General features: G+C 38.9%; 1 protein-coding gene across 7 annotated transcripts in view; it reads right to left on the bottom strand.

The window, feature by feature from the left end:
• The window catches only part of TACC2 (transforming acidic coiled-coil containing protein 2), a 143,813-nt gene extending 121,154 nt beyond the window's left edge, over positions 1–22,659 (bottom strand). For 6 of the 7 annotated variants that reach the window (XR_015259053.1, XM_086752012.1, XM_086752016.1 and 3 more), the window contains exons 1-4: positions 22,605–22,659; positions 11,786–11,914; positions 6,807–6,884; positions 5,177–5,236 (exon numbers count right to left, since the gene is read on the bottom strand). Coding sequence is in view for 6 of the 7 variants with exons in the window: in XM_086752012.1 (XP_086608138.1) it covers positions 5,177–5,236; positions 6,807–6,839 (93 nt within the window). In the remaining variant the exon portion in view is untranslated. The remainder of the gene's footprint in view (positions 1–5,176; positions 5,237–6,806; positions 6,885–11,785; positions 11,915–22,604) is intronic. The other variant, XM_086752014.1, reaches the window with a different exon arrangement.
• Between the last annotated feature and the right edge of the window lie 2,633 nt (positions 22,660–25,292).

The raw sequence follows: 25,292 nt of genomic DNA, 5'->3' as shown, positions 1-25,292 counted from the left end.
CGCTCTTCAGAAAGGTTTCACTGCCTTGAGTCAATTTTGCTGCAGGACTGGCTGCAGAGAAAGGGAGGGGCAAGTTGTTCATCCAGAGCCTTAATCAATAGGCCATTCCTTGTTACTTTTATGGTACTTCAGCGTTAAATCCATTCCTTCGAAATGCAATGGGGATGCCAGAAAATGGCTTGCTGCGCTTCTTAAAACAATCAAGTGAACTCAACAGTTCATGAGGGAGTCTGCCTAGTACCCTGATACCTACTAGAAATCAATACCAATGGAATGTGAATAACCCAGTTTATGTCAGAAAAGTGGACAGAAGAAAAGTTTTCAAGGTTACATTTTTCTAAAACCAGAATTACACAGGTCACATGGTTGGGAAATCATATTTTTAAAATGGTTGTTGCAATTTTTAAGGACAGAGCAGGTTTTAGTAGCTACCCTTTTGCTCCTTTGGATCTTTTTTTTCCCCCCTGCAAGTACAGTAACTGAGTAATAAATTAGATTTTTCAGTCTTTTTATCCTTGGAGAACCATTGTTTCTCCATTGATTGGAGAAATGGTACCAAAATAGATAAAAATTAGATAGTGAGTGGATATTGCTTTAACAACCAGAACATTTCAATCAATTCAGCAAACACTGGCCAGCAAAACTCCTGATCGCGGGATAGTAACAAATTGGTACCTGACGTATTGAGCCAAGTTTGAACTCCATGTGACAGTTAAGACATGAAGAATTACACTAAAACTTGGTTTGATCACATTTCAAGAGAGCTAAATGCTGATTTTAATAAAGAACTTGTGCAGTAATCTGCATTATTCAGAGCCTGCCCCTGTGGCTGGAGTACAGCAGTTTAGAGAGGGGGATGGCTGTCATGACCACTTCTTGGTTTTTTCCCCAAACATCAGGACTATTTAATTAGCTGGATGTAATTATGATATGATCAGATGTGAAAAGCAGACTCTTTCCTGTAGGGAGATTCCATATAGAATTTTGCAATTACAGTAGATTTTTTTTCTTTAATCACTAATGGTGTAATTTGCTATTGCTTCTGGCTTGGTTTATTTGTCTCTTCCAGGAGTAGAATTTTAAGTTTATGCCTTTTCTAATTAAAATCCTCAAAGGTAGATGAATGCCAAAATTGGCATGTGGTGGAAGTCTCATTTAATCTGCTTCAAATACAAGAAGCAAAGTGTGATACTGTGACAACAGTATTTGAAAAATTCTGGCTACAACATTCTATTTTAAGTACCTACGGCCTTTTCTTAGAAGGAAAGGGTTGCTTTCCCTCCTGAGAAATACCTGCTGAAATGAGTCTGGCTGCAAACGTAAAAATAAACACTGATTTTTGTGTGTGTTTACACATATGTTTATATATAGTCACCATCTTATCCTTGGTTTAGTACTCTTTACAGAACACACAACTTCCTCTCAGCTACAAGAAGAGAGTAATTCAGACCTTCAGGCTTCACTGTTTGTGTTTATGACCCTTCCCCAGTCCACTCGAGGCACTAACCCATTTATCTTCAGATCCTCGTAATGTCAACATAAGCGTCTTCTCAACAACTTGCTGCTATGTCTGAGCCTTTTTCTGTTTGAACGTACGTAGTGCGAGTCTGCGCTGGGCTAAACGAAGCATAGCTGTGTAACTGCCTTCATGGTGCTTGTTAACCTAATCTTTCCGTTGGTTTTTGTGTTCAGTAGGCAAAGGAAAATTAGTAGTTATCCTTGTAACTCCACTAGTCTTGCTGCAGCTTCTTATTTTCCTTTGTCCCTTTCCTGACAGTTGGATGAAGGCCTGCTGAGTATCTAGATCATTTTCTTAAGAATGGCAAGTGTGTGAGATACAGCAGGAGAGAGAGAGAATAAAGTTGATGATCTTGGGAAAACCATCTTCACCACATAACTTGCAATTTTCAGTCAACATAATTTTAGCTAAAGCAGCTTTCTGATGAGTGGATGTTAGCAGCCTAACAATCAAACACTTCAGAAGATGCTGTTAGATTCATATGAAGTACTACTGGGAAAATTGTCTCCAAGGTGAGTTCTAAACTCTGCTGTGCTCCCCACCCAACAGTGTTTGCTTGCCTAGTAATTTCTAGCTACCCATAGCTGTGGAAAAGGTAGGTGCAGCATTTTCACACTACTTCTAAATGAAGAAATGTAGTAAATAATTCTAGAGGTTCTTTATAAACTAAAATATTTTTCCTTTTCATCTGTACCCATGGATGTACATTTCTCATTAAAATGGTGGTGGCTTTACAGAGGCGAAGGAAGATTTAACCATTAATTCAGAAGAGAAGGAACAGTCTTTCAAATTCATTTTCACTTTGCTTGCAAATTAAGAACCCCATCACAACTTTGAATCTTTACTCTTCTTTCATCTCCCCTCCTTCATTCACAGGGAAGACGAGAACAAGTAATTATTCAATGCAGTGAGAAGTGTCCCAGAATTTGCCGTATTTGCATAAATAGGCGTATAATTCTCTGAAAACAGACAATGTTCTTTTTGTGTAAACTCAAACAAATACTTGGCATTGTTCACCACAGAATATTGGACCAGTAGTAATTATAATTGGAAGTAAACGTTAATGAATATGGTGACTGGAGGAATGCTAGAATGACGAAAGCATCGGTAATGGGCGTACTGGCCTGTAGCCAACTGCCATCGACACCCTGTTGTGGGCAAACATTGACTGAAAGGATGTGGAACAGTTCTGCTCTCTTCTGCACTCCTGATGTGCACTGGATGAAATGGAAGGAAAAATGAAAAAAAAAAAACCAAACAAACATAAAAGTGGTGAATCATGGTGGACACACAACAAACTCAAAGAAAAGCCCGTGTTGGATAACAGCGTACCTCATTAAAATGCTATGGGCAAAATTATTATGTGGAAAATTTGGAATGTATTTTTGTTCCAAACTGAATATAAACACTAGAATGCATACAGATGTTCTTGCGCTATTCAGAAAGTATGTAAACACACAGTATGAGCACCAGAGCTCAGAGGAATTTGCCCAGTTATCATCTGTGGGAATGGAGACTGAAGGCTGGGAAGCTGCTGATGTGCCCACTGTATTCCCTGCTGATCCCCAGAATACTGGGATCTGAAAGAAGAACATGCCAATTAACTAGATCCATTATTTTGCATAGGCGTAAGGAAGCTGAAATATGGGAAAAAGTAATAATGCAGAATATTAACTGCAGAACGCGCAGCAGTCAAATTCATTCGTAATAATGAAATGGAGAAGTCCTAGCAGGAACACAGCATGACACTTCAGAAAACAAATGGACTCCTCAGAAGTGATGGCCCCTCTGGCAAGTGTGCATGAGGTGCCCATCTTACACATTTCACAGTAGAAAACAAACAAGAACAAAAAAGATAACCACACATTAAGATAGATGTTTAAAGAGAAATGGACAGTAACGTAGATGTGGAATAACCAGCTTTGGCTATTTACTCATTCAGAAAACAATGAAGAAGAAAGGATAAAACAAAATACATAGAAATAGCTTATGTGTAACTGACTTTCAAATTCCCTCTTCAGCTGTGGCACAAAACACACACTGCTAGAATTTCAACTCAGCAGCAGCTTTCACCTTCAAAGAGCTTTACAATTACTTGGTAACCTTGACTTTTCTGTAATCACGAGGAAGGCTGGCCAGCTTGGGGTTGTTTACAAGTCGGGCTTTACAAGCTGGCATCTGAGCCCAGACTATGAAGAGCTGAGGAAGTACACAGATACACCAGTCTCTATGAAACTATGAGCCTTTTCTTTTTATTACAGCCATATAGAGGACTTTTGAACATTTGGCAATCCAGAAAAGTCAGGCAAAAGCCTAAGGACAGACCTTGCCCTTCCTCTGTACTACTCAGTGCATTTGGATGAAGACAGTACTAGGAAAAAAGTTTTTACAATGAGCGTGGCAGAACACTGGCCCAGGTTGCCCAGAGAGGTGGTGGATGCTCCATCCCTGGAAACATTCCAGGCCAGGTTGGACGGGGCTCTGAGCAACCTGATCTGGTTGGAGATGTCCCTGCTCCTTGCAGGGGGGTTGGACTGGATGGCCTTTGAAGGTCCCTTCCCACCCAAATGGGTCTGCGATTCTATGATTCTGTATGTCTAACAGGCAGCACAATGGCTGAGACCTTCTAGAGTTCCAGAAATTGCAGTACTTTTCATAGCTTCCCGTTAAATAATACTTCATTTACTTCCCCTGTGTTTTCCCTCCTAAAGGCTGGAACTCAAGGGTCAAACTGTCAAAATACCTGTTCTTCTAGATGGCTTCCTTTTCAAATTAAAAACATTTGCCTTCACGTGGATTTTTGCTTTTCAAGGAAAATGCACCTCAAAACCAGCTTATATTTAATTTAGCATAAGCCCAACAAGCTGACACAGACCCTTGTTTGGAAGCAAGCTTTGCCATTCAAATGGGGCAGGGCACAAGCCTGAAACCTCTCAGCAGTTTGGACTTTGTGTACTGATACAGCAAACCAGAACATGGTTAGTGCGTGTAAAATCACGTTGTTAAAAATACTGCTGGCCCCAGCCTTGTTTTATCCAAGCACTATCTCTGCTCATTCCTACTAGATTTAGATTGTATTTTCCTCGGACTCTTTTACAAGACAGATTGGGGATTCACTTTTTCTCTAAGTGCCTACTACATTCCACGTTTATTCCACACATCTTCTCTCTTATCAAATGATTTCTTAAGCGTAGCACAGGCTCTCCACTCTTTAATGCAAACCACGTGTATCGCTTCCAAACGACTCAGCTGAGAGCCAGAGCCGGGCAATGGTGATCTCTGATAAATACATAAACAAAAACAACAACTCATGCCACTTGGTGCTGAGTACAAAAACAACATCCACTGAGCTATTTTAATTGTGTTAGAGTTGGAAGGCAAGGCAGCACTCAAAGGGGGTCAAACACAGGCTGTTTTCCTAAAGCACAGATTGCTACCAAAGAAAAACAGTTAAACCATATTTTTTTTTACAACTTGCTGAAAACTTAAATGTAGCTGCCTTGCAAATTTGCAATCAGCTGAAAAAGTCAGTTTTGCAGTGTCAAAAAAAAAAAACAAACCAAAAGCCAGAAGCAGATGCATGAGAAAAAGAACAGCCAAGCCTGATGCTAACATTTTGAAATGCAAACCATGCAAACCAGTTTCATCATCCACTACCTGCTGTGATCCTGGGTTGGGTGGTATAAGGATGACTTGACTTGCATTGGGAACTTCAGACTAAAAAAGGAACATATTGAAATGTTTCAGTGGCTGTATGAATTTTCACTGCTCATTAAGTGATACTTTTTCAATAGCTGCTCAGCACATTAAGTGGCTTTTAAGATTTTATTGCCACTTCTTGTTATTTCTCTGTTAATAGTGATTTTTAAAGAAATTTGGGTTTTGTTTTGATTTGGGGTTTTGCGGGGCATTTTGTTTTGTTTTGTTTTTTTCACAGTCTGAAAAGGAGACCAGAAGCTTACTTTCCTTATTTATTATGTCTCTTAATAAATTCCATAACTTTTAAAGTAAAGTCTTCTCCACCTCAGGAGGACTCCTGAAGAAATGTATTTGACTTTCAAAAACTTCCTAACTGAAAGTTGTTCAGTTGGACACATTGGAGAAGACATTCTCATTACTTAGCTATAGGAATTAACACATTCCTCTCTTCCCAACCCCTGAAAAAAGTTGGGAACAGGTCTTGGGCTGACAACACAACTTGGCCAGAACAACCAAGAATTATAGAAGATTTTTCTTCTAAAATATTAATTATTAAAAAATCTGGCTAACTTGTAATACTGATTTCCTTGAGAGGGTCCACTTTGCAATGCACAAGGCACAGAAGATCTGCTGAGACATGAAGTGGAAGCAACATGAACCCTAATGCATTTTATAATCTACCGTAACATAGAATCATAGAATCATAGAATAGTTAGAGTTGGAAAGGACCTTCAACGGTCATCTAGTCCAACCCCCCTGCAAGAAGCAGGGACATCCCTGACTAGATCAGGTTGCTCAGAGCCTCATCCAGCCTGGCCTTGAACGATTCCAGGGATGGGGCATCCACCACCTCTCTGGGCAACCTGTTCCAGTGCTCTACAACTCTCATTGTAAAAAATTCATATGGCAGAAGATAGAATGAAACATGTCCTGGTATTTTAACTGTTGAAACTAACGAATCACAACTTTTATTCAAACTTATATCAACATAGTAACTTCTAATGTAATTGTATACAGCTATGCATATCATATGGGGTCCCTTCATTTCAAGGATTTAAAAATAAATCACCAAACACCAACAAGTATTAATGAAGCACCCTTTAAAATGAGTGTATATTCCTGGATCAGCACATCCACGTCGCAAGCTCATTTCTGAACAAGGAGAATCTACTGTGCTGAGAGCTCTGGGGGCACGATAGGCATTGCCTGAACCCCGGGGCCTCTCCCCACCCTGCCCATGGCCCAGAACCCCATTTCAGTTCCTCCATGGATGTCATCCCCAGCTGCCTGCTCCCAGGTTGAGGAGGTGGGATGAGCCAGCCCTGCTCACACCATGGGGATTCTCCAACGGTTCCCGTCCCCCAGGGAACAGCCACCCACGCAGTGCCCTGTTGCTATTTAGCAGTGCCATTGCCAAGGAAAAAAAAACAAACAAAAAATTGCCTTCCATTACCATTAATGACACTTAAATATGAGTGTAACTGGGAGCAGAAGATAAATGTCGGGTAAGCAGACCATGAAACCAATTTCTGTAAGGTTTGCTCAAGGCTAGTAAGGAAGGGAAATGCAATCACACTGTCACACTCACCTGATTTTCTGCACTACTGTTCTCGTTGCCCATTTTGATACTGATGTCCAGTACCACACAGCAATTGAAGAAAGATCACTGGAAGAAAAGAAAAAGTTGTAAGTCTTCTGTAAAAAAAAAAAGGAAATTTTTGAGGAATGTCATCTCAGTTAACCTACCAGCTGCCTCTCCTGAGATGATTTTAAGTCACAAACCAAAGGATGATCACTCCTAACGCTTGTATTTTATAATATCTCCCTGCTGTCTTCCCTACACTGGTTCCACTTATGTTGAAAAACAGTCCTTAAAACTCAGCTTTGTTACTCTTTTTCTGGATTATCCCGGGTCATTTGAACAGAAAGGCTTCTTCCTGCCAAAGTTACTTTGGATGGCTAGCCCATACGAAAACCTTATTGTTTTAACTGTATTCAAACCATTTGTATGTCTTGGAGATCCTGCACTGAGCTGCACACTCACATTGCCAGAGCCACAAAAGAAGTTAAACCTGACCGTTACTGTAACAGAAACAATTTTCCATATATGCACTCAGTTTTAAAACTTAAGAAAGAGTAAACAGATTTTTGATCCTTATCACAAGAGTCATGTTTAGGCATTCTGCTTTTCTTAGGCATTATTCTGCTTACAATGTTATGACCTAAACATATTTTCTTTACACTTACCAGGATCTGCTCACCTTAATTACTATTGGTTTTAGACTAGTTCAACACTAATTATTTAATTTCAAAAAAAATCCTCAGACCATTAGAACTGTAACCACCAGCTCTGGAATTAGTGTCTCCCCAGGCATTCGTAATTTCTGTATTCTTTTTAAAAGGACACTCAATAGTAAATTTACACAATAGAGATTCACTTATAGATATTTACTTCTTGTTCTAGACTTTTATTTTAGAGCACAGGAATTTAAATTCACTGAATTTATTGTATTACTGGATAGGTGAAAATTACACACTCCCTTCAATTTTTTTTTTTTTCCAAAGAATGTGGGATTGGTCTGCGGCATATGTCAAGAAAAACTCCATCAAAGTCAGGCTGTCCAAGAAAGATTGCACTTTTTTAGCCAAGGAAACCATATAAGCTCTTAAGGAATGTTATTACTTATTACTATATACACTTTTTTTTAAACTTGAAAGATTATTTTTCTTCATAGGAGGCTTGCAGAGAGAGAGAAGTTCAGTATTATGCTGTTAAGCTATGCTCTGTTTAAACTTGAGTGTCTTCAGGGGATTTATCAGTGCTTGAACTTGCTCCTGTTGAAATCACTGAGGCCAGGATTGCACTTTTAGTGCTTAATTAGCAACAGTAGGTTTTATCTGCAGAGAATACTTTCAAATCCTTTACTATTTTAAAATAGTACTGAACTAAATTAAAGACTGTATGTAATATTTTCAAAATCGCTATTCCCCAAGTTTGAAGTACTCCATCATGAAGCAGTGTGCACACACAAATCTTTTCAGGCCCAGCTCAGTGAAATGTTCAAAGGCAACAGGTTAAGATAATAATATTTTAGGTATGTATTGATGTAACAAAATGTTCTCACACTGTTAGAGCAGCTAACTAAGGTTTCAATGCACAGGAGAGAAATAACTTTGCTATCGGTTTCCTCAACAGCCAGCACATTCCCCTGGGAGGGAATATACTGCCATTTCTGTGCCACTGACCTAACGAGCTTTTCTCTTCCCAGCTCTTTTTCTGTTTCCACAGACATCATGTGAAAACACCAGGAACTTCAAAGCTCACAAAATTGTCCCCTCATACTCCCCCTAACATAAGCTGGGGAATGAATGAAATTCTCCAAGTCCCCATGGAGTTGTTTGGTTAATTGGGGTGGGGTCTTTTAAAGCAGTTGTGAAAAATGCAAATTTTGCTTATCAAGTTCTTAAATAGATTAGCCACTGTATGACATAATGTTGCTCTATTTATTTTAGAGTAAATTAACTCCAGTGCATAACATACTGTCAATGCTTCTGCACCAAGTCAGCAATACTGGCTGTTGAGAACAGCGACTGCTAATAGAGGCCAAATTAGTAATATTCAGTTGAAAGAAAAACTACTTTATTTACAGTTTTTTATTAAAATGTACAGGAATCAAAGTAGAAAATTACAAAAGCATGGCAAAAGTGCTAGCTATCACAAACATTCACTAACATATCATATCATGCTGTCTACTTACTCTTTTCTTTCCCTAGAGGATGAAATTTCACAATTGTCACACAATTTGCACATTATCATCTGCTTAATAATGAAGATAAATGTCATAAATAGGGAATAAAGTCGTTATAGATTCTGCAATGAGACAAGTGATAATGATAATGCATGAATTACATTGCAGAGTAACTATTGTAATCCCTTTTACATACATAATTTCAAAAACATTTTCTCAATGCACAAGCATTACTTAGGTTGCAAACGACTTTATCATATGTATAGAATGTCAAATAAACATTAAAAACATGCTAAAAATCCATTCATTAAATAAACATAGGTTACCCAAAAGATAATCTTTCTCATCTTTCTATACTATCTTTTACAATTTACATGTCATTATTAAAATTATTTTAACACTACATATCTCAAAAATTGCTCACTAGTACGAAATCGGTCTGATCAGCCCATAGACACTTTTGTACTCGTACAGCAAAACAATTGCTTTCCTGAAAGCCAGCAAGAGAGAGAATGTTTAACTTTACACTTACATTCCAGGATTAATCTGGCAGCTTTGGATTCACTGACACTTCTAGAGCATGTCTTCAAACCGTTCCTTCCATCTTCACTTCATGAGTTTTCACCTTATTTTCCTCCTACTTCTCCTCAGACTGACATGAAATGTAGGCTTTCTTTCAGGGACCCACCTTCATAACCTGCTGAACAACCAAGTTGCCTCCACCCCAGGCGAAAAACAAAACAAGTTATACTTCCTCCACCCAGGCCTCCCCCTGCTCCTGGGAGACTGCTAGGGCTCTGCGTGCCATGAATGGAGTGCTAGTGTTTTTCACAAAAGCAACCCCAGAGAAAACTGATTTTGGTTAAAACATATTTCCCTTCTTTTGTTTCTTGCCTTATGGTATAAGCAATGCTTCTTGCACCACAAAAATTGTTCAGTGAAACAGTATCAACCATACATTGAAGTTATGCACGTGTTTTCAAGGGAAAACTAGTATTGGGGGGAAAATCTATTCGGCATTGTGTTTTCAAGTTTGTTTATGTGTTGAAATTTATCTTTAATTTTCTCATATTACTCTTGAAATCGCTCAGAAATACCTGCTAACTAAACGTTGATGTGCCTGTTCAGGTTGTGCTGAAATAATTTCCCATTTAATCATCCTGAAGGGTGGAGACATGACAAAAACCCTTTGAAATGTGATGTTGCAAGAAGTACTGGTTTATGGGTGCCCTGATTGTTATTATTAATGCTCACTGTCCGTTCCAGCAATGCTTCTGCAAAGGGCTGCTTGGAAAGACAGCTGATAACAAAAGTCGGTGTATTTATCATTAGTGGCAACCCCAAGTGATTAACAAGTTTCTGTAAACATCAGTGGTGCTTGTTGGTGCCGCACAGGAAAGGAATTGTCAGCTGTCAGTTTAGGGCACCTTGAGGAGCTGCTAGGCAGCATTACTGACTCTGGCATGGAAAATTCCTGTCTGACATGAAGAAGAGGCAGGATTTCATAGGGCAGCTGTATTCTGTCTGCTGGCTTTCCCGTGGTTGGTCTCTGTTCCATGAAGTCTTGGTCTACAAACATCTGGCTTGTGAAGAGCTGGAATGAACAGTTGCAAGGTCAGGGACTACATGAGCAGCCCTGCCTTTTTAACTTTTCTTTTTTTTTATGAAATTGGTGATCCAGCAATCCAAACCTCAGTATTATTATACCACCCTAAGGCACTGTTACTGATCAAAGAATTCCACAGATCAGAAATAAAGCACCTGTATTCCCTGAACTTTTTCAGATTATAAAGTAAAGTACATATGAGCCGGATTGGTGGTGTCTGGGTACTACAATATGTCAAATAATTCCGTGCTTTACCTCTAAGGGTTCAAGATGGAAAAGTCAAGATCTACAGTGAAGCTCAGAAACTAAAAGAAGTGAAAGTGGCTGTCACATCCCCTTTTCTCAGGTCGCCTTTTCTCTGGTCTCCACAGCCTGCTTCAGATTCCAGAAAAGCTGAAGTTCACCAAATCAAGGTTTTAGTGTGCTCTTCTTTAGAAAACAAAACAGAGCCATTGTAAAATTCATTGCCTATAGACAACAAATTATGCAATGTTTTTGTTTAGGCTCTTTGCCATGAATTTAAGAACAGGGATACTGTGGGAGCTCAGGAAAACACGAGCCTGGTAATATATCCTCACTTCTGCTAGCCGCATTATTTCCTCATAAACAGAAACTGAACTCATGTTTGGTGCTATTCCATTTCTAAAGCTAAGGCCAGAAAATGCCACCAAGTGAAAGTGAAGAAGCTGCCTTGCAAAACTATTGTCTGGCACTAGCTGCGGGGAAGATGACCTTCTGGTACTTGATCATGATTTTTGATCTATATTTTTATTTTTTATCAACACACCTGCAACAGAGAATCCCTCTGGCTAAGTTTGTGTAAGGTTTGCAAAGCCGCGCAGACAATTTCACTACTGCCAGAACCATGAGTCATGTGAAATGAAGGGAGAGACATGCATGCTAACAGAGCAACCGCGCGCTCTGATCTCTGGGCCTAGAACTCTGCCTGACAACACTGATGCTGTATCTTTGGGTCAGTTTTCTGACCCACTCTCATGTCTAAATTAGGACACACTCAGGTCCTATCCCAAGCAACACCTCTTCACTGCAAGCTGTTCCCACCTATGCCGATGCTGCTCTTCCGCTCTGTTCCAGTATGAAGTCAAATCAGTTTGCGTGAACCAGAAACCTCGAGAGCATTCCTCATCCTCTGATGTCTCAATTTATTCTCTTTGATTTTATGACAGAACTGGTGGGAGAGGATGTACTCACATCAGGCTGCTTTACTGTTATTTGCTGGAATTCCCCTGTGGTTCCTCATCCATGCTTCGTGCTCGTGCAGGGAGTCTGCCTTTTCTTGATCAAAAGAGGATGGAACCCAGGCGGACTGGAAGGCTCAAACTAGGGGAGAACACAGCTCAGACTTAGAGGTAAGCTATGTAGCGGGTGAATGAGTTAGGCATTTCAGTAATTTGTCATGAGTGATCAAATTTAATCCTAGTATATACAGTATTTGGTATACTTACCAATCACACACTACTCAAATACTTCTTACATATCAAATACATGCTACCTTAGGTATTTATATAAGATGATTTAGTTTGAGCTCGTTTTACTTTATGGTATAAATACTGCCAAAATAAGACAAAATGTTTTTATGTTCCTTACTTTCACATGATTGATACTACACATAAAGCATTGCAAAGCTCTCCTGAAGCGCTGACCATACCATTACGCGCCAGCTATTCTCATAGGTAAGAGAAGAAAGTAGGAGTGTTCAGAATTTTCTTTCTTCTCTATCTTGATGTAACTAATGCAAAATCATTCTTAGTTTCTGCATAATAGAACAATTTCGTAGAGATCTGCCTGAACGACTAACCTATGATAGCCCTTCAGCCCTTGTTTTCTCACAAATCCTAACAGAGCAAATATCAAGATCTGGGAGGGAAAACATAATCCTGTAATGAGAATTAGGCAACATGTAGTGTTTTAAAAGTGCACAACCTGATGGGAAAGATGTTGCTTAGCAACATCAGCAGCTGGATCTGCTGTAAAATTGTGATGTTGCTTGGCAACAAAAAGCTGAGCTGGCCTTTTGAGAGAGTTGTGAAATGGTATATTGCTGCCCTTCCCCCAAAGATCATCAGAAATTGCCTGTCGGGACCGCACCACCGAACATTGGGTAGGACTGAGGATTTAAAGGATAAGGAATGACACAGCACACTCTGATGTCATGGGTGCCAGTGCCCCATGGAGGTCTCACTGCGGCACCAGGAGGTTGTCAGGCTGCAAAATCACCATGTTCAGGGAGGCATTGTTTTGCAACAGTGTGAAACTTGAAAAAAAACACCATTCTGACCCAAAAGTGTTTTGATTTCTGATGGGGTTCAGCCTCCTCACATAGCTAAGGTATTTGGAAAAGTTTTATTCTCTGTGCAGATAATCCCTCCTCCCTCCTTCAGATATTTCAGACTAAACATTCATGGCACAAAAGGTGTAGGAGAAGACACATTTATTTGGAGATTAATTGATTTGCCCAAGGTAAAAAAAACCCCACTAAGTGGCAGATCTAGGATGTCAGCACGGGCTTCCTCAGCATGCTTCAGCTGCCAGACTATGCTGGAATTTGAGTTAATGCCCAGGAGGCAGCTTTCCTAAAGCAACAGGAGGGTACAGATTAATTTTATTTTACGTTCTATCTAGGAATATTTTTCCAGTTGAAAAAAAGAAGTCTTCCATTTCAGCTTTTAACAGACTATATAGTTTCATGCAGTAATAAATAAAAGTGATGCTGGAAATCTTAAGTGTGATTCTGCTGCCTAAAAGAGACATCCTAGGACACCTTACGGTATCCTGCTTATTCCTTAACTGCCTCTCTGGAAGACACGGGTCTCAGGTAAGTTTTGTGTTTTATCTGCCACTCCCATGAGGATGTGGATGCTTGATCTGTGGATCTGAATAATCTTTCTGTTGCACATTGGGCACTAAATGTTTGGAGCACAGGTATATTCCCTTTTGTTTGCGCTGATTGCAGATGCCAAAATAAAGCAGAGGACCTAATCTTTAAAAGTGATGCCAAAAGTATTCCATAAAATATATATGATCCAAAAAATAACATCCAAGTATTGGAGCATTTCTCTTTCCAAACCACATTTATACCAGCAGTTTTTCACCAGATTCCATATGCAGCACTGAAGTCAGTGGAAGGCTGTTGATCCAGGTGAAACACACAGCTCTGTGCGGTGGCACTGACACTCTCTCTCTCTGACCACACGGAGTATCCGGCTATGGAGAGCTGGGTGAAGGCTTTATATTTTAATTTTAACACCACAACCAGCTAATAGGCTTGGGAGTTATAGGGGAGGCTGACCTACATATCTCACCTGGTCAATCTGTGCCTATCATTGTGCAGGACTGCAAATTATTTCCTTATTATTACTGCCTGCCTTTTATAAACAGCTGATTATGATTGATTAAAAATATCTCACCCATACTTGTAGTATGAGACATCTATGACTGTGTATTTCAGGTCCATAGCCAACTTGGCAGAGTGCACGTGTGTTTTCACACTCTAAGTGCACACTCAGTCACTCACTCAAAGTGAAGGATCCCTGTTTCTAAACCTCAAAGATGAGGCAGGAATAATATCACTCTGACCTGAGGCAAAGTTTTGGAAGGAATGGTGGGAGGTCTGAGGTGAAGGGTGGACTTTTGGAACCTGCTGGATCTCTGCTGTGGTGTCCAGTCACAGCACTGGGGATGGTGGGAGATGACTCAGAGAGACAAAAATCTATGTTACGTTGAGGCGGAAAAGGAGAGATAAGCAAGGTGAGGACTAGTTGGTTTAACACATCTCTAGAGGCACGTGTAAAGCATGGGAAGAATGCATCACAAGGGGAATTATTTCTTGCCTTTTTTCAAGTTCTTTCTCCTTCAAACTATTTTCCTCTCCCCTCTGTAGTGTTTACCTGTTTCTTCTGTTTATGCATTCCCTTTTTTCTCCTCCCTTAGTTCAAAACACGCAGTGGAAATACAAGGGAGAGCAAAGACTTGCCATCAGGTCTAGCTTTCTGAGAGCTGAGGAGAATGGCGGAGAAGAGGCAGGGCGTAAAGCTGCTCAGAAGGTAAGAGGTTCCTTCCTTCTTGTTCTCCTTTAGCTGTGCAGCCTGAACCAGCTGTCAGCAGCTGTCTCTCCCTAATTGTGGATGGCAATCCACAGTATTTCATCTCCTGCTTTCTTGGCCTGAGGTGTGTGTTGACATGTCAGGGTTGGCAGGTTGCAGCTGCTTTCTGGGCTTTGTGCTAACACACCCTTCATGCCCACACAAATATCACAGGAGAGGAGGACTCGTTCTTGGGCTTCTGGAAAGCCTCCAACAACTCAGAGACTCTCCTTGGGCTAAAGGAAAGATGCTTATTGATTTTTTTGTGCTGGCCCAACACAGGTATACACACACTCACACATATATATACAGATGTATATATTCGATATGATGTGTAGATAAATATATGTATCCTATACAGGTTATATCCTTCATCCTCAGTTAGAGACTATCTAGCATGAAGCTGTTTTTTATAATCTCATCAGAGCTGTTTGATCACTGAGTGAGAATAAATCAGATTATAAACTCAGCTACTGAATATTTAGCAGTGAACAATCTTCTCACTCCAGATGTGCTGTGTTTTACCAGTAGTGAGAGCAGGCTATGAAAATAAGTCTCTCAGGAGACTTACACCTCAAGACAACTTGTTAATAGCCAGACCAGGGTTAGGTTTCAGACTCTAGTCCAAGCAAGTATACTAGGTCATTGCAGGACTAACTGTGGGAACTGAGTCACTGACCTCTGAAATAATTTTGTAGTCGAGATAGCGTTCATAAAGCCATGGGGCCTTGTTTACAAAGATGCTGAAGCTGTCTGAGAAAATATATACTTTGAAATTAAACTTGTCGAGTTTCTTTGAACTTCTGCACCTTTAAAATTGTTATATTAAGTAAGCAGAACACTTACATTCATGTACTGTAAATATTTAGGTAAGATTACTTATGCAAGTTCTTCACGGATTCACAAAGCGGAGTAAAACTGCTGACATTTTGCAGAACGAGAAATTGAGGCATAGAGGGCTTGAGTGATTAAGCCATTTATATATTGTGTAATCCTGGACTAAGCAGGAAAATAGGGCTAGTGTTCAGCCCTCAGAATATCAGTGCAGAATGAAGATTATTACTGATTTGATTTGGCATTGTTGATGTAAAATAATAGGCTATGTTTTACATGGAATATATACTGGATTAGGGACTTATCTCAAGGATGTTACACTGATTTAGCCCTGCACAAAAAGACCCCATCACATTTCAAGGCTAATCAGGATCGAAGCGCTTCCTTAGGCTTATTTGTAAGGGCCAGCTGAGAGCATTTTTGTGCACAGTAACATCACAGAGGTATCATTAAAGAGATCATAAATAAAGCAGGAAAGAAAAACAGTAAGGCTAAAATAATTTTCACATGCTTTTTTTCCCAAAGATAATAATTGCATAATAATGAGAATGCTTCCTTACTGTCACTACCACTGTTTCATCACTGTTAGAATGTTTAAAGATTAATATGAGCATAAATTATAAACCTATTTTCCACCTTGACTCCTTTGATTCAACTAAGCAGGCATGCAAAACAAGACTGAGAAGTCAGTTAAAGACAGTCCCTAAAGTTTTTATGATGATGTGTTAATAATGACTGGTGCCTAAACTGCATTTTCCCACTCTAAATTGGAGCTCTTGATGTTTGCCTTTGTGGTAGTGGCTTTTTTAAAAGATGATCTAATGCCACGTTGGTGGGAAGTGGTCCATAGTGACCCATGGTGGTTGGTGGAGATCAAGTTAACTAAGCTGCTCACTGTTGTTACAGATGGCACAAGTCTTCATCCTTTTGACAGACATAAACCTAATCAGCTCCTCCTAACGACAGATTTAAACTCATATAACATATTGCCTTGTCCAGCTGGGTCTACACTATTTATATTCATGTTATCATTTTCCACTACTATAAACAATATCCAGTTTCAGAAGCTCACTCTTAATTTACAGGTGTATTTTTCCATTGGCATTTCTTCATCGGTGGATGTCAGTCACAGGCTTTACAGTACTTTAACTCAATCTCAGTTTTGATTTGGAGAAGGTTCCCTGGAGACCAGGCTCAAAAAATAATTGTTGTTATACATAATTAGGCACTATATTGACATTTTAAAGCAGGGATTGTAATACTGAATGCAAAATTGGGAAGAAAATATTAGAAACCATCTGCAAATTGCTGCAATATTGGCTTCCTCACTCTGCAAACAGCCTGGCTCTTAAAGATATGAATTTCCCCTTTCATCTCAGTAAGATTTTAACATTGAAATAAAATTATGTTTTTAGAAGATTAGCTATATTTATTTTGGTTTTGGTCATTACAACAGTCAGAACTTCAAAGATGAACAGATGAAATTTGATTCTGCAGTTGCTTACTATTTATCTATTTGTCTACTGTCTTTGAGCTGGTTTTTTCATCCCTAAGAAAATAACAGAAGTTAATAAAGTGAATGGAAATAAGCAACATTGCCCAGCTGCACCTACGATGTCTGTAACCTTAGAACACAGTGCTAGCACTGCAATCCAGTGACGGGATTCATATTTGGATGTGGGCTCGAAATTAAAAATGATAATTCATTGGGGTGCAAAATCCCAAGAGTCAGCACTGATATCTTAAATGATAGCACACAACCAGAGCAACATGAAAAGCAGCACTCAAGTTTTTTAGCTTGACAGGTTTTTTTTTTGAGATTTCATCTTTCAGATAGAAATATTACATGTTTATGCAAGCCTTATGACTGTCTCTTTTGGATATTAAAGATCCAAGTGCCTTTTTGTGCTGCACTTCCTTGACTTGCTGGCAAAAAAACCACCTTTTTTTTTTTTTGTTAAAGCAGGAGCTAATATTAAAAATAATGTCTAGGCTGATGCTATTAGGCTGATGCCATATGCAAGTTCAGAGATAGCACTTTTATCTCCCAGTTACCTCAATAGTTTTTAAGTCATCACAAAACACTATGAAATATTAGTAAATGAAAAAATAGAAAACTTCTACTCTTAACATGAAACCATGATAGGATATAGGGAAATAGATATCAGTCACTAGTACCCAAAAAGTAGATACTAACCGTGTTTCAAGTCAGTGGAATGAGGACAAAATAAGGCCTCCAATTGTTTATTTGGTTTAAAGTTCCTGTATGATTGGAGTATACACAGTACCACCTTCTGTAATTACAGGCTAAAGTGAATCAAGATTAGTATCTTCTTGTATCCAGATGTGATTCTTTTTTTCCTGTATGAGAAAATTCTTAAGGGTTACTTGGCGTAGTCCTGTACATGAAGAAAGGAGTAATAATCTTCTCTGAAAAGTGTGATAGCCTGTGGGTTGAATAAAACTTTAAACTTCATGTGAAAGAACAGAACTTGCCACAGAAAGATATGATGAGACTGTAGGATATTTTAGTGCAAAAGGCTTAAGCACAATTTCCAAAACTCTTGAAATCTTTTTACCAACAGAAATGGTTTAATAGTGCCACGGTTAAAATATTGGTTTTGGGCTGCTAAGTCTTCATGCAGGGACTAAATATTGCATGTATGACAATTAAGAAATGTGAAGGCTAGTTTATTAGAATGCAAGAATATCTCCGTGCTCAATGCTTCTGACACACATCACCTTTTGATGTGAACATTGCAAGGATTTAAGAGTCCACCAGAGAAACTGAAAAAAACCCAAATTAATGTGGACCATAAATTTAAACCTCCTGCCCCTTTGCATCATGGAGAGATTTTCATATGGGTTCAATAAAACTGTGCAATGCTGCAAATTTGTGGGTGAAATCAGGTCTTTCTCATAAAGAAAGTGGTTAAGTATAATTTTCAGTTTACAGTTGGAAGTGGCATGGAAACTGTGAGTAACAGACAGTGTAACAAGTAGGCATGCAACTTGTTCCAACAGCTAATAATAATTACGGTAGTTTCAATTGTATCAATATGTTGAATATATGATACACAGACACACAGAGAAATACAAACCCAAAATCTTTATAGTCTAATCAAAATCTTTTCTGTGAGAATGAAAAATAGGGCAACAGCTCAGATTATACTAGGCTAAGAGTAACAAAAGTGAAAGACAGCTATGTATAATACATCACACATGCCTCCCTCTGAAGTCTTGGAGAATTCAGTCTATAGCATGCTAAAACCAAAATGAAGCACATTTAAATCTAGACATGTAAGGTCAAAAACTATAGATTCATAAAGCTGTGCTGTAAAAATTGAGATCTTGATACTAATTAACTGCTTTTTGGTACTTTTTTTCCACTTTCCTTACTGCAGCCGTCTTTGTGCTTCTGGCTTCAACTAGGAGTTGCTCACGATGTCAGAGTTTGTTAACATCAAACATTATCTGTGCTCCAGAAGACCTAGACACATCCTCCCTGCATTTTTTGGAGGGTGAGTGAAAAAGTGCCATTGATCCTTAAGTGCATGGCAGCGGTGCTATTTGGCTGACACTTCATTCAATCATAGAAAACAGGGATATATCCTTCCTCTATTCCAGTGTGTATCTCCCCAAAATAGTTCTATTTTTTATAAGTCTACTGGAGGAATCACATTTTGGGAATGGGAGAAAATGTTCTGAAATAACATTTCCCCAAAAATTCCTTTGAAAACAGGTGCCATTTTGTCTAATTTGATCAATTCATCAATGAGATCTATTCTGCAGAAACAGCTACAGGGTTGGTTCACTAACAAAGTTTCCTGGTTTCTTTCATTGTCTCTAGGGAGATTATCTTGTGGTCCTGCTTTCTTACTCACAGTTATACTGGTCCTGTTTCCTTCTAAAATATTTCTGTTGCAAATATGGCAATAGTTCATATATTAAAAAAAAATAGCATGGTATCTATCACATTATGTTTCAATAGCAAGAAAAAGTGTTTCCGCTATACACCCAGTCAGGTTGCCATGAACCAGAGAATTCTTTTCTGACTACTTTATATCCAGAAAAGCAGATTTCATCTAGGTAACAAAATAAATTGTTCTTACCTTTTATTTATGTTCAGTCCCATTAGAATCCTATAAAATTCCCCACAGCGCACTACTGCTTACACTTGAAGCAAACAAACATATCCTAACCCATTTGCAAGGACTCAGAGCTGGCTGAGTCTTGGGTCTGACCAAGAACCAAGAGTGTTAGCTGGATCATATGCTTGCTGTGAAACCAGAGAAATAAATGAGTCTGTCAAGTCCTAACTAGCATTTTATGACAAATTTAATTTTGCAAGAATATATAGTTCAGTGTTTTGTCAAACTTGCTGAGGCTTGTATATTCTGTGTATGTGTCTTGACCAACTGAAATATTTTCATACTATCCTGCATTCAAGAGTGTCTAATTAAAAGATACAAAAATTAAATCAAACTTTGTTTCACCGTGTAATTTTAGAAGCCGATACTTAAAAAGGATTATGTCAAGAAAAATAAAAACTACAGTCTGTGATGGGTCTACTGTTACACTGGCTGTCAGCAGTGCAAATCTTCAAAGCATTAGTTGCTGTAATTGAGTGTAGGATCAACTGAATTTAAGCTATTTATTTAGCTTTCAGCTTAGATCATAGATGTAGGGTAAAATCTTACTCTTTTCAAACTTGTTATGGTCTTAGGAGGCTTCTATAAATGTTGTTCCACTGGCACCAGAAAACATTGAAGCTGATCTGAAAGTCATCTGCAGCCTGAGTTAGTGGCTCCCACCTGCCCCAGAACGAAGGCCCATCTTTCCAGAAAAAAGGTGAGTGGTCAGTATGAAAGCTTGGTTTGACTCCCCTCACAGAAAGATGCAGCACAACACTGATTAAAAGCTGCCCAGTGTTACAGGTCAATCATTCTCTAATACTGCCATTCTCTGATACTGCCATAAAAGATGATAGGTATAGGGAATTTTATAGAAAGCTTCAAGTGCTAAGAAAGGAGTATCTTCAATATTCTTCAAAAATACCTTCCTCCCATCCAGCTGAATGGAAGTTGCCAGTGAAGACAGGGACTCTACCATAGCCTGCAGATTCCACGACCTGAACCTTCACAGAGATGTCTCCCCCTCAGCCCCGCTCTGCTGCCTACTCTGGAAGCTCTCCAAACTATTGCTTCTATTTCTATTTCTATCCTGCTTGCTTTGTATCAAGCCCCACAAAATAACTAGCAAGCAATTTACAATGTAAATTATTTTTTGTATAAGCAGCAAACAGTCCGTGGGCATACCTGTGAGTATGAAGTACAAGTTTGGAACTGAGGAGATTTATTTTATTTCTTTTTTTTTTTTGCAGGAGATTGTTTGACTGGCTTGGAACAGGTGTTCTTTCTAATCAGCCCCACAAAACAGTGCCCATGGGACAGTCTAAGCACATCCAGTCATTGACAACTTGCTTTACTGATAAAATAACAAAGCTATAATATAACTTAGATCAGCTTTTTCCTAGACTATGTCGCTTTCCACAGCTAGATAATTCTGGAGCATCTGCAAAGTGAGTACTGATCTCCCTAAGCCAGGGTATCCAAGCCTGTCCTTGTCACAGATCTGTTTTAAAGATGGAAAAATGCATGGATGTAGATGTAGATGCAGATGGCAGAGTACTGAAAACTAAGCCAGTGAGGATTTCATCTTCCATCCACAGGCCCATCTGACATTTCTGGCCAACTACCAGCCCCTGTACCTTTCCACTTTCCAAAATCCCTTAAAAGAAGATTTATGGATATATGTATTAGCATCTGCTTAATGAATCTCTGAATCTGTAATTAAAAAGCTTTCCATCCCCATGAAGGGATGGAAAGTCTTTTCTTAAGTCCTACATGTATGGCTGGTTTCTAACCCATCTCTTGGGCTGTGTAAAGGGGAAAATGTCTACTCCGGCATAACTAGCAGCTTGATCCTGAATAGCAGAATCACAAGAAACAAATTCAAGCTATAAGCACTCAATTTTTTTGAAAACAATAGATTTTGTAGGAAACCCCAACCGATACCAATACAGAGAGAAGCATGTCATCCTGTGTCTGTCAATATGGTTGTTAGTTTCTGCCTGAAGATAAATGTGTATTTTTAAAGGCAGATTACTCAAAAAATATTTTCCAAAACACATACCATAACATTGTGGTAATATAAACCCTGTACATTAAAAAAATCCCGAAATAATTGAAGTGGCCATGGTTTTACATGTTGACAAAGTACTTCAATATGACATCGGCAATGTTCAAAATAAGAACATAATTGAGTTCTTGTTACTCTCCAAGTAGTGAAATATTATTTTAATCTGATTAGTTCTCCTAGTGGGAAAGGCTAGAAGTGACTCCAAGTAGCTGAAGATCTAGAAAAGGTTTGGGTCACCAGAGGCAGTATTCTACCGACAGATGTTCAGTGTTGTGTTTTACAGCCTGAAGCAAACTTTGTTATGCATGAAAGGACGAAACATCATCGTCAGTTCTCACTTGAGAACGTGGTCAAACATCTGTATAATCTTTCTAGTGACTAGCCAGCTAATTTTATCTCTGAAATTCTGCATGAGAAACACACATTCTTGTTGTTACATGGCAACTTAAAATCAACAAGCAATCCTTTCTAAAACAAATCCTTAGAACTATTTCTGAAAAGAGAGCAACGGTGGAAGAAAGCCATATTTAAAAACTCGAGCATTTGCAAATAGCTATGACAGTCTGTAATGTTGCAACATGGTTCTAAAACAGCTATTTTAGGACATGCACACTTAATGATCACTCTCTTGGTCTTAGAAAGATACTGACCAAACAGACATCATCCTCTAGACTACGTTTATAGGTTATGTGGATTGTAAAAAAAGTTATAAAAGAGATAATGAAACTACAGAACCTCGAAGAGCCACTGTTTTTTTTTTTCTGGTAAGGAGAAAAGTTTCTCTTACTTGTAAGACACTCCCTTTGCCTTTTTGTAATGTCCAAAAGATAATCAGTAAACTGTTTTGAGTCTAGACATTTTTAAATTTAAAGAACTAATAAAAAATTACTTACCCAATTTTCCTCTAGACTAAAAATGAAAATGTACCACTCTGCCCCTGATTTTTATAACCTTCTGCACTCCTTCACTCCTAGCTGGTGTATGGATCCCCTTTCTCCCTGGATCACATGAAAGTGTTCTATTAATGTGAATTGGCTTATGTTTGAGAACACTATGCTGGATAGCTATGAAGTGTAAGGAATCTGACCCAGGGAGCTGTAGGGCTATGACACATCAGTTCTTCACAGGAATTCTCAGTTGCTGGATGAGAATAACACGAGATAGGTCCCGTACACTGGGTGCAGGCTGCTGTCATTGTTGTTAGTATTCTGTTTGCTTAGGGCAGTGAGACAAATTCCACGATACACCAATGTAACTGGAATTTTACCCTCTGGCTTTTCACTCCAGGGCTATAACTACTAAGTCTCAGGCTGTCTCTCTCACCTGACTAACTTAGTAAGCTAAATTTGGGAAAATGAATCAGTTTAGCACATGATAAACAACTATAATCACACCATGGCTAAAAGTGATAGCTGCCTTAAGAAAACCATTGCAAGTCAGCACTGCTCCACGTATTTTGCGAAGAATGCTTTGCTGGAGTTCAGAATAAACATTCAAAGTCTGGGAATGCTAGTAGATTACCTGGCAGGAGGGAGAGAAGGAAAAAGCAGGCGTCTCCTGCCTCCATTCCGTTCTTCATCCTTTTGCCTGTGTTCAGTCTTCTCTTGCCCACACGGTCAGAAAAGAGGGAAAGCAGGTCGTCTCTTCTCACGATGGATAAGACAGATCTTTCAGCTCACTTGGTTGAATGTAGTGGTTGAAGTTGGAGCGTTAGATCTGTGAGCCTTTCAGGAAAAAAAACCATACCACTTCAGTACAGTGTCGTCTTAACTATAAACCACCAAAGCACATGTCACTGGAATAGGAAACTCACACCAATCATAGACATAACTTTTAAATAGAGCATGTTTTCAGTTACGTAGTACTTTTGGAAAATCCTCCCTTGGAATACATTATTTCAAAGAGGAAAAAGTTATTTCTTTTATAATAGATAGCGAGTTTTAAACACACGTAATAAAAACACATTCACATCAGCACAAGATATGAAGAAATTATTGCTGTGATAGGATGAAACCTATCACAGAAGTGCTTAGGCTTAAGTCAATTGTTTGCATGGTGTTGGCAACGTCTAATAGGTGATGACTTCTAGAGATAGCTATAAAAAAGTAAATTCCTATTAATTTTTGGGGAATACAGAAATTGTTGACAAATTACAACTTTAATGTCAAAAAAAATTGTCATGCAGTTATGCAAAATATGGGCACAACTCTACAGAACACTAATTGGCTTTCTCTGTTGCAAAAATCTGACATCCTTCTGCATTTGCTTTTAATTCCTTTGTTCCTCCATTAGAAATGTTCTGGATGGACCACCAAGGCAGCAGGCTGTCTGGCTATTCTCCGCTCTGAGGCATCACTGAGGTATGTATATATTTCCCGCTCCTTCTTGTAAAGATTTTTAAAAAATTTTCCTAAACTAAATTGCTGTTTGATTATAGGGAAAAAGTGGAAGGTCCTGAGCCTTTTAGTCTCTGCCAGCATGACTTTCACATGTTGTCGTAGCAACCTTGTGTCAATCTTTCACTTAATGAAACCTTCCCAGTCATTAAAAAGAAAGAGTTCCTGGTGCCAATGAGGGTTTGATCCTATCAGGGTTTTTTTTCCCCTGACATCCCACCAGATTTGGCCTCAGGTTTTTTTTCAGAGTTTTTTCATATTCCTCTGAAAATACCTTAGACTGGCACAACGTATACTGTGATTTGATGGGCTGTAACCTAATCCACTCTGCTGAAAGAATATTTGGTGCCAGATTTTCTCCTCCCACAAGATTATCTGTAAATACAGAAATAAAAGCTTCTGCAAGAACCAAGTATATGAACAGTTCTACTTGCTAAACGACTTTTTAAAATTTGCTGCACTCATTAAAAGAAATACTCCTCATCTGGTCTGATTGTAGAGCTGGCAGCTGAATGGCAAGTATCTCAGATGTTTTGTTTCTCATGTTTTCATTTCAGATTATCAGGATTATCTTCATGTCAGGAACAGCCATCGCTGGGCCACAGGTGCTGTGTTGCCATGTTCTTAGGGAATGAATTTCTCGCTTTATCTCTTTGTCCTGAATAGCAGCATTTATTTTTGTGTATTCAAGGGAAATGCAAAAAGTTTATGCTTTAAAATCATAAGTAACGCTCCTGGGCAGTGACTGAACTGTCTCATTTAAAAACATGTCTTTTTCCATTAATGCCTAGGAACATCTGCTAGCACACTGGGGATCTTCACATCAGGAGACCAGTCTTCCAGAACTGGACAAATTATTAGATTTGATGCTAAATCAAATGGTGGTAGACCCACAGTTTATGACTCTAGAAGAGCACCAGCGTGCTGGGCAGCTCCTGAGCTGAGATGCACAGTCAACACCACTGGTGATTTACTTCTCAGCACCATGAAAAACCCCATTATTTCTCTGTATTTGATGACAGTGGAGACTACTTATTGCTTGCTGAAATACAGTATCCATATGAGCTGCTGTGTATCATGCTATATACAAATTATGCAGTGCTAAGAACTAGAATTCAGTTGGAGATCCTCTGCTAAATGCCAGAAACTTTATGTGCATTTCTGCACTCTGAGGGGAGGCAAAAG

Source organism: Chlamydotis macqueenii, chromosome 7, assembly GCF_036417535.1.
Source record: "Chlamydotis macqueenii isolate bChlMac1 chromosome 7, bChlMac1.mat, whole genome shotgun sequence".
Taxonomy (NCBI): Eukaryota; Metazoa; Chordata; class Aves; order Otidiformes; family Otididae; genus Chlamydotis; species Chlamydotis macqueenii.
The sequence above is the reverse complement of the archived record's forward strand: the minus strand, read 5'-3'. Positions and strand labels throughout refer to the sequence as shown.